The following is a 17,362-nucleotide window of genomic DNA, read 5'->3' as shown; positions in this document are numbered from 1 at the left end:
TTCCTTCAGGCTCCACACACAGCATGGAGCCCAGTGTGGAGTTTGAACTCACAACCCTGAGATCAAGACCTGAGCTGAGATCAAGAGTTAAACACTTAACCAGCTGAGCACCCAGGCACCCCTGTAGTTTTCTTTCTAATGTCTTTGTCGTTTTGGTGTCAGGGTTATGCTGCCCTCATAAAATGAGATGAGAAGTTTTCCCCTCCTCCTCTATTTCCTAGAAGTGTTTGTGTATGGTCCTGGTGTTATTTCTTCACTAATATTTAATGATATTCACCAATGAAACCATCTGGGCTAGAAGTTTTCTTTTTGGAGAAGATTTTGTTTTTTAATTTATGTGGAATAATTTTCACTTACAATTTCAGTTTCTTTAATAGATACAGAGCTTATTCAGGTTGTCTTTTTCTTATCATGTCAGTTTTGGTAATTTGGGTCTTTCAAGAAATGTACCCTATTTTATTTTATTTTATTTATTTATTTTTTAAAGATTTTGTTTATTTATTTGACACAGGGAGAGAAACAGCAAGAGAGGGAACACAAGCAGGGGGAGTGGGGGAGGGAGAAGCAGGCTTCCTGCTGAGCAGGGAGCCAGATGTAGGGCTCGATCCTGGGACCTTGGGATCATGACCTGAGCCAAAGGCAGCTGCTTAACAACTGAGCCAACCAGGCATCCCAAAATGTATCCTGTTTTATCCAACAGATTGTAAACTGTTCATATTTTTTATTTTAATATTCAGATTATTCTATATTGGGTTAACAAGAATCCCTTTGACATGTGCCCCTGTGACATACCTCTCATTCCCTGTATTCTCCATGTTTATCTTGTTTTTTTCCTGTGCAGTCCTGGAATATGTGTATCTCCAGAGAGCTATGGTTCTTTTCAGTGTAAAATGGTATTTAGAAGCCAAGTTTGAAGCATTAACTTACATTTTACATCTATATTGATACATTTTGAAAACCGTGATTTCATATTTGTATCTGCAGTTCTAATTCTATACCACAGAGTTTGTTCTAGATCTCTCCCTTTTCATATTTATGATTATTTGTTCTTATAGTAAAAAACCTGTTTTTTTTTCTTTCAGCACTTTAATCGTGTTGTTTCTTGCCTTCTAGTCTTTGTTGTTTATGGTGAAACTTTTTATGTCTGCCTTTATTTATATCGTTGGCTCCCATGTATGGAACACCCCTTTTTTCTTAGGCTCTTTCAGGGTTTTTTCTTTGATACTGGTTCTCAGCAGTTTTGACTGTTGTGCCTAGTTCTTGTTATCTTTGTATTTAATCTCCCTAGAGTTTGCTGATCTCAGATCGGTAAGCCAATGGTTTCCACCAGATTTGAGAACTATTTGATCATTATTCTTATAACGTTTTCTGTGCCCCATTCTCACTTTTCTTGTGGGCTTCCAGTTTACAAATATGTTAGATCATTAACACTTACCCCACAGATAACTGAGCCTCTGTTCATTTTTGTTCTTTTATTCTCTCTATCCTTCAGTTTAGATAATTTTAGTTGATCTCTCTTTAGTTCATTGACCTTTTTGTCTGCCATCTCCAATCTGCTTTTAAGCCCATCTGGTAAATTTTTAAATTTCAGATAGTATGAGAACGCCTGGGTGGCTCAGTTGATTGGACTACTGCCTTCGGCTCAGGTCATGATCCTGGAGTCCTGGGATCAAGTCCCGCATCGGGCTCCCAGCTCCACGGGGAGTCTGCTTCTCCCTCTGACCTTCTCCTTGCTCATGCTCTCTCTCACTGTTTCTCTCTCAAATAAATAAATAAAATCTTAAAAAAAAAATTTCAGATAGTATACTTTTGAGTTGTAGAATTTTGGTTCATTTTGGGTTTTCATTTTTCTGGTGAAAATTTCCATCTGTTTATCCATTGTGATTGTATCTTTCATTTAATATGTTGAATATTATAGCTTCTATAAAGCCTTTATAAGCTGGTTCCCATACTAGATCATCTTAGGACTTTTTTCTACTGGTTCTTTTTTCTCTTGACTCTGGGTTCCATTTATCTGCTTCTTAGAGCTAAGCAGTTTTTGATTATGTAGTGGACATTGTAAATTACTCATGCAGAGACTCTGGATTCTTTTTTTTTTTTTTTAAAGATTTTAGTTATTTATTTGACAGGAAGATCACAAGTAGGCAGAGAGGCAGGCAGAGAGATAGGGGGAAGCAGGCTCCCCACTGAGCAGAGAGCCCGATGCGGGGCTTGATCCCAGGACCCCGAGACCACGACCTGAGCCGAAGGCAGAGGCTCAACCCACTGAGCCACCCAGGTGCCCCGAGACTCTGGATTCTTTTATCTTCTACTAATTAACTTACTGATTGATCACTGTGACTTCACAGAGTGTTGGTTTACATTTGTTAGGGCAGGTATGTTTTGATTTTTCCCATTAAACTGAGGTAGAGGCCTTACTCCTAAGACCTACTGATTACTCTCAATGCAGGGTCATCCCAAGTTTTCAGTGAAAGTTTGAGATGCCTATTAAGGTCCTGTAATTTAGTAGGAATCAGATTCTAAATTCTGTCTCCCCTCATGGGCAACAGCTTCAGTCCCTACCCCAGTCTTTCAGTCTTCTGTTACTTTCCATTGGAATCCTTATAGTCTCCCATTCAGGTATGTAGTTTGGGGATTAGCCATGTATTAGAGGAGAATTGGGCCTCCCCTGTCAGTCTGTTTTCTATGCTTTCTCAATCTTCAGCAGCTGTGGCAGCCCTGAGCTCCAACCTTTGGCATATCAAGCCAATAAACTGGCTTTCTAACTGAATTTTAGTCACCCTGCATCAAGTAGATTCGTGAGTACCCTCAGGGAGAAAGCACATAAACATGGATGTTACCCTGTTTGTTGCTCCTCTTTGAAGGTCAGTCTATTCTTCCCCTCAGTTTCTTACTACTTTAGGTCATTCTCCAGTGCCTTTAAGTAGTTATTATTAAATTTTTTCCCTATGGTTTGTAATTGTTACCTTATGAGGGTTAATCCCATGTAAGCATCTCTGGCATTTTTGGAACTTGAACTCTTCGGCTTACATTTTTTATTCAGTATATACCAGTTATTCAGTATATACCAGTTATTCAGTATATACCAATCACTTCATAAATGTCTTTTATAAACATAGGAAGTTTCATCTAAAAGCTTTTGTGTTGTTTATACCTGAATAATAAACGTTTGTGGTATTAGTAGTTGCAAAAAAGTACTGAACCCTGAGCCCAGAAGATACGTGCACTAATAGCTGCTATACACAAAGGTCAGAGGATCCAATTTATTCCTTTAAAATGTGTTTTGGGGACACCTGGGTGGCTCAGTCCGTTAAGCTTCTGCCTTTGGCTCAGGTCATGATCCCAGAGTCCTGGGATCAAGTCCTGCATCAGGCTCCCTGCTCAGTGGGAATTCTGCTTCTCCCTCTGCCTGCCACTCTCCCTGCTTGTGTGCTCGCTCGCTCGCTCGCTCTCTCTGACAAATAAATAAATAAAATCTTTAAAATATGTTTTGAAATAATTTCAGCTTAAATTGTGTAAGAATAAAACAGTTGAGTGGTTATAAATTTCTGAAAGTTTCATTTGAATGGAAAACCAATTTTATAATACCTTTTCTCCATTTTCTTAAATGTTTTTACCTACGTCTTTCCGAAGAATGATAATTGACCAAAATGAATAGCTCATCCATTGATGACATAAATAATAGGAGAAATCATAGCTTTTCCTCACAGAAAAATAATTCCATTTAATAAATGTGGAAGGAAAGCAGGAAATCTAAAAATCACCATCAGAACACCACAGTAAAAATTACCATAGGCAAGATCCACCAATGGATGCTAAAATTAGCAGGCAGAAGTTGAAATAGAATCCAAGCATTTGCATCATCTCAGAATATTTCTCCCAATATATTTCATAATTCCTAAAGGAAAAATAAAAAACTTATGGTGGAGAATCTTGGCAGACATGACCATAGTCATAAAGTCTGACATCACTAGAAATACTTAACAACCTGCCTCCTAACTGTATGTGTTGAGAAAAGTACATCACCTTTGTGGTATCCTTCCCAATAATGTATAACCTTCATCTGATCATGAGAGAACATGAGACAAAGCCAAATTGAGAGACTATATATAGACTAATCAGTACTCTTCAGAAGTGTCATAGTCCTAAAAGACAGGACTGAGAAATTGTCATAGATTAGAGGAAACTAAAGAGACATGATAACTAAATTCAGTGTGGCATCTTGGGTTAGATCCTGAATAGAAAAAGGATCTTAGTGGGAAAATTGGTGAAATTCAGAAGAAATTCTTTATTTTGTACCAAGTTAATTGCTTAGTTTTGATAAGCATTCTGTGGTTATGTAAGTCATTAACATAAGGGAAAGCTGGGGGGGAAGGGTATACAGAAACTCATTTTGCAACTATTCTGTAATTCAGAATTTCAAAAAATTGATTTTTTCCTATTGTTGCTTATAAGAGATTGCCTATGTCTTAAGATTTTTCTCTTTAATTCCAACACATATAGTTCTCCAACATTGTAGTTCTCAAAGAGTGTTCCTAAGCCAAGAGCATTAACTTCAACTAGGGACTTGTTATAAAGGCATTCTCAGAAGCCTGGGGGTAGGATGTAACAATTTGTGTACTGGGGGTTTTTTTTCCTTTCTTTTTTTTTTTTTCTTTCAGATTTTATTTATTTATTTATTTATTTACTTACTTACTTACTTTTAGAGAGAGTGAGCAAGTTGGGGGGAGGAGCAGAGGGAAAGAGAATCCAAAGCAGACTTCATGCCAAGCACAGAGCCTGATGTGGGGCCCTATCCCATGACCCCAGAGTCAGTTGCCCAGGGACACCTGGGTGGCTCAGTGGGTTAAAGCCTCTGCCTTTGGCTCAGGTCGTGATCCCAGGGTCCTGGGATTGAGCCCCACATTGGGCTCTCTGCTCAGCAGGGAGCCTGCTTTCTCCTCTCTCTCTGCCTGCCTCTCTGCCTACTTGTGATCTCTGTCTTTCAAATAAGTAAGTAAAATCTTTAAAAAAACAAAAAGTCGGTTGCCCAACCTACTGAGCCACCTAGGCACTCCAACATTCTGTGTCTTAACCAGCCCTCCTAATGATTCTGATGCATGCTAAACTTTGAGGATCATGATTTGTACAAACATGAAGGAAAACTTAAAAGCATTGTTTTACTATATTGGCCAATTAATAATGTTTGCTTACCATGAAGTGTAACCAGTTTTTTAAATTGTGGTAAAATACATGTAACATAACATTTACCATCTTAACCATTTTTAAATGTACAGTTCAGTGGGTTAAATACATTCACATAGTTGTATAACTGTCACCACCATCCATCCCCAAAACTCATTTTGTAAAACTGAAACCCTCTACCCATTAAACAGTAATATCCTATTTCTTCTTCTAGCTCTGGCAACCATCATTCCACTTTCTCTCTGATTTTGCCTCCTCTAAGTATTTCATATAAGTGGAATTATATAGTATTTATCATTTTGTGACTGGCTTATTTCACCTACCATAATATCCATAAGGTTCATTCATATCACAGTATAAGCCAGAATTTCCTTCCTTTTTAAGGCTGAATACTATTCCATTTGATGTATATGCCACATTTTGTGTGTCCCTTCATCTGTCACTGGACACTTGGGTTGCTTCCATGTTTTGGCATTTGTGAGTAATGCTACTAGGAACGTGGATATCCATATAACTTTTTCAAGATTCTGCTTTCATTTCTTTTGGGTATATACCCAGAAGTGATATTGTTGGATCATACGGTAGTTCCAATTTTAATTTTTTGAAGAACCACCACCGTGCTGTTTTCCACAGCAGTGTATGCTTATACATTCCCACCTGCAGTGCACATTGGTTGCAGTTTCTCCACATCCCTGCCAACACTTGCTGTTTTCTGTTTTTTAATAGTAGCCATCTTGCGGGCACCTGGGTGGCTCAGTGGGTTTAAAGCCTCTGCCTTCGGCTCAGGTCATGATCTCAGGGTCCTGGGATTGAGCCCTGCGTCCGGCTCTCTGCACAGTGGGCAACTTGCTTCCCTTCCTCTCTCTCTGCCTGCCTCTCTGCCTACTTGTGATCTCTGTCTGTCAAATAAATAAATAAAAATCTTAAAAAAAAAATAGTAGCCATCTTAGTGGGTATGAAGTGATATATCATTGTGAATTTGATTTGCATTTCTGAAATGGTTAGTTATGTTGAGCATCTTGTCATGTGCTTCTTGGCCATTTGTATATCTTCTATGGATAAATGTCTGCTTAAGTCCTTTGCACATTTTTGAATAGCACCCCCACCTTCCATACGTACAGAGAGACCACTGCTGCTTACATACTTGTTCATGAGCTCATCAGTGGCTCTTATGGGCTCTCACTTTCTTTGCTTTTACCTGCCTACCTTGTTTCCAGTACCCATAAATCTGTAATTTATACATAAGTCTCTTCATGTGTTGATTTTGAGAATAGGACAGAACTTGAAAACTGTATGTGACCGCATTTTAATATTTAAACCTGTTTCCGAAAAATTCTCTTTACAGACCTATAACAGCTGTGCCAGGCTCTGCTTAAACCAAGAAACAGTATGTCTAGCAAGCACTGCTATGAAGACTGAAAATTGTGTGGCCAAAGTAAGTAATATTACCCATTAATATTATTATACTACATCATAACAATGCTTTATTTATAAACATCTTCACTCAGTATTGTTGTTAAAGATCATCACAGGATTTTCTATTTAAAAAGGAGTACAGCAGGTATCATTTCCAAAGCAGATTGCAAGTTGAGTCTCCTATCTCTTCAGTTGTAAAGGAATTTTTTGTTTATGCATTCTGGTCACACTTCTGTCTAACTCACATTTGTTACTTGACACTGGTTATGGATTATTACAAATAAGGTTTGTAAAAGAAAATATACAGTTATTTTTATAAGATTGTTCATGGGCTCTAAATGTAATTAAGTATAGAATAACCATTGTAAGGATTGTGAAGTATGCTATTGAAAATTCAATTATTATATCGCTATTACTATTTTTGGGGTGGTCAATAATAGAAATACTGCTTTTGGTGATTTTGATCTGAGTGGACAGGTATGTTTTATCATGCATATGAGCTATATTTTCTCATGTATAAAATATGTACATGTATATAGATACAAAAGTAATCACATGTTAGAGACCTTATGGTCTAATAATTATATTAAGTATGGCTCTAATCTTCCAAGTATCTCTAATTACATAGGAACTTTGACTTAAATTTAGGTAACAGCAATTTTGATTATTCCAGGAGTAAGTAAAATTCCGGTATGGGCTGTTTCTAGACTTTTACCTTGCATATATGCAAAATTACTGCCTTAATAACTATTCAGGGTTTTGTCACTGTTAGAACATTCCCAACTTTAACTAGTTTAGTCTATTTTATTATACACTAAGGCTTTCAGTTACCTACTGTTATTATTAGAGTCGGAGCTGGTAATCAGGTAGTCTCCATCCTTTGCTACAGAAATCAAAGGACACCTCCACGTTTTTTATTATTTTTAGTTTATTTCTTAAGACATGCTATAGTCACTGGACCTACTTAACCAACTGAAAGTATATCATACAAACTTATAACTGTTAGAAATGATCCATGTAAGAAATGTCAATTTATTTAAAATTATAATTTAAAAAGATAGAGTCAGTTAAGTGTCTCTTAGAGTTTCTTAGTAATTTGCTATAAAATGTGAAAACAATAAATTACATATATTTATTTTTTTCAGTCATGTAGTCACAACCAGCAAGTGCTAATTGGCCCTATTTTGTATCCAGCATTTGTGCATTGAAATGGGGTATCAATTATTTGGGCCTTTAAAAATAATTCTCCTTTTTGGCCACGTTGTTCAGTTTCATCACAAGTGGGTGACTTCTGGCTAAACAAGGTAAAATCTTAGCATGAGCACCGATCCAAGGACAGGGTGACAATTTTAATGAGTTTCATTGAGAGCTAGCCAAGTGAGCATCTGTTCCTTTTGTTTTCTCCATACTTTGTAAGCCAGGATCTCTAAGCTATAGAGTCATGTTGGTGTGTGTCTGTACGATGTGTTTTGTTCTGTTTTTTTCCCACCCTCTACTTCAGTGGTGCATGGTTAGAAATCTTCTGGCATCTGGCACAATGGCATAATTTCTTCTATGCTCTTGGGTGAGGAAATAAGTTTGCTCATTGCTGCTCATCTGTCTGTTTCCTTTGCTCCCAGATGGTGACCCTCTCATCCCATTCTTGCTTATTTTAACAGTATTCTGACACCACATCCTTTCATCATTTCCTTCAATACCCTAATTTAATAATGATTTCTTTCATTTCCTATTGGAACCCACCTAACTTTCTGGTTCCTTTTATTGGCCCACATCCTGGCTTCTGGTTCATTGCCTCTGATTTGAGCCATATGATCAGTTGGTCAATGGCAAATAAAAGCATGTAGCTAAAAAAATTTTCTTTTCTTTTAACAGCCTCCAGTGAGGTATCGATAACATGAGAATAGAGAACAAGTTTTCCCTTTTCTATTTACATGTGTTATATGTATCTCATGATTCTGTGCTGTTTCTACTGGCCTCATGTATTGCTTGACCTTTGAAAGGTAGTGACTTGCCATTATTTTTGTAGGTCTGCAAGCTTGTCCCTGTTTCCTGCTCTTCACCTTTAGCCCTTAACTGAAGTGTTTCATCTGCTACACTTGATATGGCTGCAGTAGCTTTTTGTTTGGTACAAGTGTCTATTGTTGATTCAGATTGTACTCCAAAGTGGCCTTGAATGTCTAACTATCTCCATGTGAGAGCAACTATAATATAGTGATATCAACATTTTTGTCCTCTAGTTCAGAGGAGCTAATTCAAAGTAACTTTGGTTTGGTGGAGATAGTCATTATTATTATTGAATATTGTTTATTATGAGTTTTAGAGAAGACATTAATACCGGTCATTCCCTGAAAAACAGCAAAGTTGTTTTGTTCAGACCTTATAGTACGTAGTATGTGTCTCTTCTTGGCCAGAAATAACCTTACCATGAATGTTTTATAACTGGTCTGGGAAGAGGGACCCTTCTGTACTGTTTAGACTATAACAAAACAAAGTGGTAAGACAAACTACAGTCACTCTAGGTTAATGATAATCTTCTGAATCTCTAACTTGAAGAATGGGACCTAAGAAAAGATTTAAAACTAAAAATGAAGGATGGGTCATTTTATCAGTGTTAACTTAGTCTAAGTAATATTTGGAGGCATTGAAACATCTTTTCTTTTCATCCAAAGCCTTCCTTCTTATAGCCCTGTAGTTCATGAGACTTGTTTGGAGCATGATGAGCTCTGTATTTATTGTAGCTTTAAATGGACAGTCATTATTGACTACCAACTTAGTCTTTAAAATCAATAATCGCATTGTACCTAATTGTCAACCTTGATGATGTTTTTTAATTGGTAAAGAAAACCAACTAGAAAAATTAAGAGCATTAATTTTTTATATTCTCTTTTTTGCTTACTTTATTTAAATACTACCAAAAATTTTGGTTTCAGGTTTTTCCTAATTTACTTTTTACACATGCATGCATAGAATTAAAATTAAGTTGTTTAAACACATCTACCTAGATTCCTGCCCAGTAGGAGAAGTTCTGCCTCTTTATGTTGGGAAAATAAACCTCTTCAGTAGTCCTTTGTAGATGTTCTGTATTGTGGTTGTTTGTTGTTACTGTTTTTTACTTGAGACTAATAATCTGTTTGCAACTGACTGAGACAGAAAAATGTGATGTTCCTTTCCACTCACTCCAGATTTTGATAGAAGACTTGTTTTATTTATTTCCAAAATTATATCCGCAGGAAACAAGCTGTTTAAATTCAGATTATGCTGAAGCAAAATGGTCCTGGTATGAGAAGCAACGTGCTGTTTTACGAGCACAGAGTCCCTTTTCTCATAACTGATTGATAGTAAATATTTTCCTGAAGAATTATTGCCAACCATGAACAGTGCAACTGTTTCACTTTTTTTCCGTGCTACTTGCTGTACCAGCCATTGTCGGTAATTAAGATCTACAATTCACAATGCAGACGTTTGCACTTCCTCTGGGTCTGCGCTATTTATAAGGCATTTCAGCTGTTCAGAGTTTCTTTTGAGTTTTAAACTACATGTTAACAGGCTTCTTTAATATACTGTTCCACAAGTAGCATGTCAGATGGGCCATTCTTTGCACAGGCCTCTCTTTCAGGTCTAAACATTAGCTTTGTGGAGAATATGTTAAGATTTAACCATGTCATCGAGGCCAATGAGGTTAGACAAACTCTGGAATGTAACATGTTACACATTAGCATATTGCTATTTTGAAAAGGCAGGAATAAGGTTCAGAAGTACTATTTTTTTCTTTCATTTTCAAATGTTCATATGATTTTAATGAGTGTTAACGGGAATTATAGAGAGGGTCTGAGAAACACTAGTCAAGTGACTTTTCCCAGCTCACTTTGAGGTAATAATCAAGGACCATTGTTATAAACAAGCGTTTGTGTGTTTGCCAGGTTAAGGATTCGGGAACACATAACCTCCTGGATGTGTATTATATTTAGGAATACAGATGTGGGATACCAAAATGGATCAGCAGATTGACTGCACATTTGTTGTATGATCATCTTCAGGAACCCTAAGTAGCATACGCCATTGGAGAGGAAAGTGTGAATGGGAATCCTGGTCTGTATTAATTTGATAAAGTTGAAAATCATTTTCAGCCATTTCAAGAGAGTTAATTTCAAAAGAAAAAAAGTGAGAATCTTCATGAATTATGTCCTTGAATGAGAGAACTGCTTGCACAGTCTCCTTACTTCCTGCACTCATTGCTAAACATGTAGGAGAAAGAAACAAGAAGCAGAAAGCTGTCAACAAAATATGTGTAAAACTTTGCCATAAGCGAGGATCAGACTGGCTATGTTAAGCCTGAAGTCAGCTGCATTGATTCTGCATGTCGGCTGCCAGTGTCTTCCAGCAGAGCAGATCTGCAGAGAAAGGCGGACACGGGCTTCCATGCTGATTCTTGATGGGCCCTTGAATGTAGACAGAGCTTCAAACAAAGCCTTTCCAAGGCAGTTTTATTTGCCAGAACCTGGAGATTTCTGTAGTTCTTTTGAACTACAGTGTTTCTATAAACTTTTCCCCTCAGTGAACTCTTTATGAACCTTTTTTAAAGATAGCAGCAGTGGTTCAACTGTTGGGAACCACTGATCTATCTGACTGAGGCACTTCAAGATGCTAAAACTTATTCCCATTTCTATCTAGCCAGGGAGCTAATAAAATTAAGTTTGTCTTTGTGGATTGGTCCAGATTAGCAGGAGTTGAGCCCAGTCAGTGTTTTCCTCAGTTGAAAAAGGAAAGGTTGGGAGAGAGAGGGATGAAGGAAGAAAGTTCTTCATCAAGAATTGACTGCAGTATTGCCTGCTGATGCATGTCGGATCACCCGCATCGAGAGATCACATGGCTTCTCCAAAAGTCAAACGATCAATTCGCCTCGTTTTGGCTCTGTACTTAATGCACAAACAGTGCGATCTGCGGGGCTGTAATTGCATTGTTAGGGCCAAGGAACAAGCCTGTGCCTTTTCAGCAGACAGCTGGCAGGGAGAGAGGCATGTTGTTAGGAAAGAGAGAGGCAAGGCAAATAAAATTACTGCTAACGCTCAGAGATCGGCAGGAGTCCTACTTGCCTAATCTTACCGGTGGGAGCAAGCGGCTGTTGTAATCCAATTATAGCAGCATAAGCAATTTGTTAGACACTCCGCATAATGTAACAATTTCCCAATAAACTCTGACTTGTAATAACGTCGGCAAGAGTCCGCATAAATCTGCCCGAATGGTGGGGGCTGGAGCATTCGGCTGGGGGCTTGTAATTGGCGCCATCAGCACGTTTTGCGGAGTGCAGTATGGTGCAGTCTTTTAGTGCAGGAATTTTAAGGAGAAAAGCATGGCACACGTTTCTTAGAAAACGAAAAGTGGCCATTAAAAGGGGAGCAGCAAGAAGGGCATACTCTTGCCTTCACATTACCTAGGAATCTTAGCATAGAAAGAAAACAGGAGGAAGCCATGTTTCCTTCCATACTAAAGAGGGGGAAGTGGAGGAAGAGTATGTGGACTAAATTTCTTTATTTAAAAAGCATCATTTTCTATTATTTATACCCCACTTTTCCAGCTCCCCAAAATGCTGTTCAGGCAGCATTTAGCTAACATTTTTACAAAATGCTTATAGCCAGACAAGACTAGAAATGCTAAGTTTAAATTTGTTTTCTTCTAGAGTTTAGCATTTTCTTTACAACAGGAAAATACATTTTCTTTGTGCTCAGAATAAATCTTTTAAAGATATCATCTCACTGAATAGCAAACCTTTTTGTAGAGTTCTGCCTTCCACTTTAAGAAATGTCTCTTACCGAAGGGTTTAAAACCTAGCTTGTTTGCTTAGCTGGTTTCACTACCATTGCTTATTTTCTACTCCATAATACATTGTGAATGTCTATGATACAAGGATTAGTACTCTTGTTGAATGTTTACATTGTATAAGAATACAGTTTTTCTTATTTAAAACTATACCTGTATGACCATTATAAAAATAATTTTGATTCCTAAGTCATAAAATTTGTTTTGGAAAAATGTTGTGTGGAGCAAAATAGAAGAATCTCCATTATTTATTGATTGAATAGCATTTGTAGTCACAGAATAGAGTTTATTTATACAAGGTAGAGAAGGTGAGGAATACTCATAGATTTGTGTTAATGGACAGATTTTCATGCTACTGAGTGTGTATTAAACGTTATCTACTTTCTTATGCCAACCCAACTCTTCATTGTTGTTAATTTGTGTCAAAACAAAGCTTCTGAAATAAGAACAGGATTATTCAAACTATCATGTTGCTGTGGGTATTATTACAATAAATATTTACTTTGAGTATAAACATTTCCTTCTACTGAAGCAAATGCTGCCTTGTTTGAGTGGAGCTACATCAATAAACTGCAGTGCCTCTAATAAAGCCACTCAGTGTCTGGGTTTAACTAATGGCTGATTTTCATGGCTTTGACAGTGAGCTGTGTGCGTTATTTTCTCCTGATATTGTAAAAATAATGAGAGCAAATTAGAACAATCAGTTTACACAGATAGTTCCTGATTGGAGGCGATGGGCAATATGGCAGCAGGTAATCCATCTTCGGGTTCCTGTCACATTAACTTCAGCAGTGTGAAAAGATCAGGTGGGGTAAGCAGGGATCCTGCCCAATCGGAACACTGAAATTAATGAGAAGAGCATTGTTCTGTGATCAACCTTTTAATTAGCAAGATTGGAAATGCAGAGAAGGATGAAGGCAGCACCACAGCTGCACAATGCCAGGCACAATTCCTGAAGGGGGAAAGACAAGAAAAAAAATCCGTGGGTTTTACATCATACTTTGCTTGCTGCATACAGGCATTATTCCATTCTAGAGCTGGTTTACAGACTTCACTGCCTACTTTCCAAAGTAATGTCACAAATATTGTTGATGTATTAGTGATCTGTAGGCAGTAATTCTGTCAGGGGTCATTTAGGATTTTGATTACCAGTATACTTTCTTTGGCATTGTGCATAGGGTTTTATTTTTTTATTATTTTTTAATCAAGTAAGCAAAGAAATTAAATTTTTTTTAGATATTATTTATTTGACAGAGAGATCACAAGTAGGCAGAGAGGCAGGCAGAGGGAGAGAGGGGAAGCAGGCACCCTGCTGAGCAGAGAGCCTGATGCGGGGCTTGATCCCAGGACCCTGAGACCAGGGCAGAGGCTTAACCCATTGAGCCACCCAGGCACCCCAAGAAATTAAATTTTAAGAGGTTCTGTCTTATTGACCTTCTACCACCCAACCCCTCCAGTTTATAGAGTTTTTCTTGCAAGTAGCATTAAAGTTTTCTGACTCGGAGCACTTTTGTCACTTTGAGTTATTTAAAAGAGGAGCAAAGTCCAGGCAGTGAGCTAAGGCATATTTAGATTGTGTTCCTTCCCTGATTCTGTTTATTAGGAAAATCACTGTTTTTCCCCCCTGCCATTGACTTCTCAGTGTTGAGGGCTGTGTTATTTCAATTTATATAATTGAGAATTGAATATCAATGAAGTATGGTGTTTATAGGAGGAAGATGGGAGGGAAATCTATTCAGTGACTGAGACTAAAGGCTGATTCATCCATTTAAAGCTCAGTTATACTAAAATTGAAACCTTGTTAATTATCCCTGTAATATTGGAAAATGTGGTATAAAGCTATGGAAGATATTAATGAGCCAGATTTTCTCTGCCAAATCAGTGCCTGTTTTCTAGGCCTACTTTGACAGGCTTTAGCTTTGAGAATGGTATGAGATTTTCAGTATTTTAATCTTTATACCTTAAGCTTAGTTGCTTACTAAAAAAGCAAGAATATAATGTATGCTATGTAAATGAATCCATTTATCCTCCAAAGAGATATAAAATAAATTTGTGGATTTTTATATTAACAATTAATTGACTTATGCATTTATTTAAAGTACTAATACATAGGGCCACCTGGGCAGCTCAGTCTGTTAAGCGTCTGCCTTCAGCTCAGGTCATGATCCCAGGGTGCTGGTGTTAAGCCCCAGGTCAGGCTTCCTGCTCAGCAGAGGAGTCTGCTTTACCCTCTCCCTGTGCTTGTGCTCTCTCGATCGCTCACTCTCTCACATAAATAAATATATTTTTTTAAAAACTAAAAAACATAAATACTGACACATGAAAACGAGTTATCAGATACCCATCTGATAACATCTGAGTAGAGAATTAACAGTAAAGAGCCTAAAGTATAGTATGAAATATTGAGGTTAGATGTAAGATGATCTTCCTCATCATAGTTAATAGAACCTTTTTTCATATTTTTTCATATATGTATAACTAATGGAGGTTCTAGCCTTGAAGCCCTAAGATGCTATATTTATAGAAAGTAAGTCCCTGATATTATACCCCTATGCAAAACCTATAGAATAAAGGCACTTCACTTCCCTGTAGTACCCATCTTCTACCCTCCTTCCCCCCAAAATCTTTAGTATACATTTGAAATTCTGTCAGAAACCTGATTTTTGTTTTTGTTTTGTTTTTTGATTGACAGTGAGCTTTTCCTGAAAATACTCATATTCAGAATTTTAGGATCAGTGACTTAATACTAAAGAGTCCCTAGGACTCCCCCCCAACCCCCCACACACTCTAAGAGAATGGTGCTACTGTGCATGTTAATATTTTAAAGCCCACTTGTAGAATTTTGCATAATACTTTTCTACATTCCTTAATCTGGAAGAGAGATTTTTACACTTACAGCTTTTATGGATTTTGTGGCTGTTCATTTTCCTCTCTCCTAGTTTGACAGTTTCAGAAGCCTTGTCTCATAAGCTCTCCATGGATATGTTCTTAGTCATATGGTGTAAATAGATCACTTACAAAGCTTCTGTAACTTGAGCTCTCCTTTTGAACCTTTCAGTTCCCATGAGCTCAGGATCTATACATATAAAATCTTATTCTTGTGTCATGACTCCAGCTTGTAAGGCAATGAGCTATGAATTTAAATGACTATCCTATCTATACCAACTAATTATAAAATAAATTTGGTGTTTTTCCTTTTCTTCCCATGATTCGGGATTTCCATCTGACCTAGTGATCTTGCCAGTATTTGTTCTTGTTGTTAGAGTTCTTTTCCACTAAGATTTGCTCTTTAAGATCAGTGTTAAATAAACGTCTCCTTTTTGAGGGCATCTTTTTGTTTATATTAGTAATTACAGAATGTCTTAACTGGCTGAATGACCAAGAAACTCCTTTTTGTTTTCTAACATACCTAGAATTACCAAGTCACCTTAAATTCTACTAATCCCAAATCCCATGAATAGGGTTCACTTTAGAGAAATTTTCATAGTCTAGTCCTTTGGAGCTCACCTAATACATCTTTATTTAAAGTTCTTATGTATGGAACCAGTTGTATCTCTGATGATGTTATAATCCTTTCTAGTTCCCCATCCCCCTGATTTTTAGTTTAGGGCTGTGTTCCTATATAAAGAATTGGAAGTGGCTCCTGGGTGGCTCAGTCGGTTAAGTGTCTGCTTTAGGCTCAGGTCATGATCCCAGTATCCTGGGATTGAGTCCTACATCGGGCTCCCTGCTCAGCTGGGAGTCTGCTTTTCTCTCTGCCTGCCACTCACCCTGCTTTGTTCTCTCTCTGCCTGATAAATAAATAAATAAATAAATAAATAAATAAGATAAGATAAGATCTTCTTTTAAAAAGGTTTTATTTATTTATTTGACAGAGAGATCACAAGTAGGCAGAGAGGCAGGCAGAGAGATTGGGGGAAGCAGGCTCCCTGCTGAGCAGAGAGCCCAAATCAGGGCTCGATCCCAGGACCCTGAGATCATGATCTGAACTGAAGGCAGAGGCTTAACCCACTGAGCCACCCAGGCACTCCATAAATAAAATCTTAAAAAACCCAAAATACTTATTAAAAAAATATAAGATGTAGGGACGCCTGGGTTGCTTAGTCAGTTAAGTGGCTGCCTTCAGCTCAGGTCATGATTCTAGGGTCCTGGGATCGAGTCCGGCATCAGGCTCCTCGCTTGGCCGGGAGCCTGCTTCTCCTTTAGCCTGCTCTGCCTGCTGTTCCCTCTACTTGTGCTCTCTCTCTCTCTCCCTGATAAATAAATAAATAAAATCTTTTAAAAAAATATGAGATGTAGAAAAGACAGTTAAGACAGTGTGATGTGATAGAGAGTGACTGCATATTTACTTTGTATTGAAAATCTAAGAAAGTCCTCTTTTAGGAGGTGACATTTAAACTGAGATTGGGGGTGCCTGGGTGGCTCAGTTGGTTAAGTGTCAGTTTTAGGCTCAGGTCAAGATCCTGTTGGGGCTCTCTGCCCAGCAAGTAGTCTGCTTCTCCCTCTGCTCTACCCCCACTCGTGTTCTCTTACTTTCTCTCTCTCAAATAAATAAACTCTTAAAAAAAAAAAAAGAATTGGAAAATGGTCATCTTTTTACTTACTTATCTTCAGAATGGAAGATCTTTTTTTTCTTTCTTCTACTTTGTACTCCTCAAGACTTTGAGGAGGAAAGAGAATATGTTAATGTTTATTAAGCCCTATGTTTAGGCACTATAGTGCTAGCTCTGTTATCTCTTTCTTTCTCTTTCTTTTTTTAAGATTTTCTTTATTTGTTTGACAGAGAGCACAAGCAGAGGGAGAGGGAGAAGCATGCTTCCTCTCAGCAGGGAGCCTGACACAGGGCTCCATCCCAGGACCCTGAGGTCGTGACCTGAACTGAAGGCTGGAGCTTAACCGACTGAGCCGTCCAGGCACCCCAAAAATATGTTAGTATTTATTAAGC

General features: G+C 37.7%; 1 protein-coding gene across 3 annotated transcripts in view; it reads left to right on the top strand.

Moving 5' to 3' along the window:
• BTRC (beta-transducin repeat containing E3 ubiquitin protein ligase) overlaps window positions 1–17,362 on the top strand; it is a 182,160-nt gene that overhangs the window by 113,587 nt on the left and 51,211 nt on the right. For all 3 annotated transcript variants that reach the window (XM_080823445.1, XM_080823443.1, XM_080823444.1), the window contains one exon: window positions 6,530–6,619. In XM_080823445.1, the coding sequence (XP_080679571.1) occupies window positions 6,530–6,619 (90 nt within the window). The remainder of the gene's footprint in view (window positions 1–6,529; window positions 6,620–17,362) is intronic.

The sequence above is a fragment of the Martes martes genome (genome assembly GCF_963455335.1).
Source record: "Martes martes genome assembly, chromosome: 14".
Lineage (NCBI taxonomy): Eukaryota > Metazoa > Chordata > Mammalia > Carnivora > Mustelidae > Martes > Martes martes.
The sequence above is the reverse complement of the archived record's forward strand: the minus strand, read 5'-3'. Positions and strand labels throughout refer to the sequence as shown.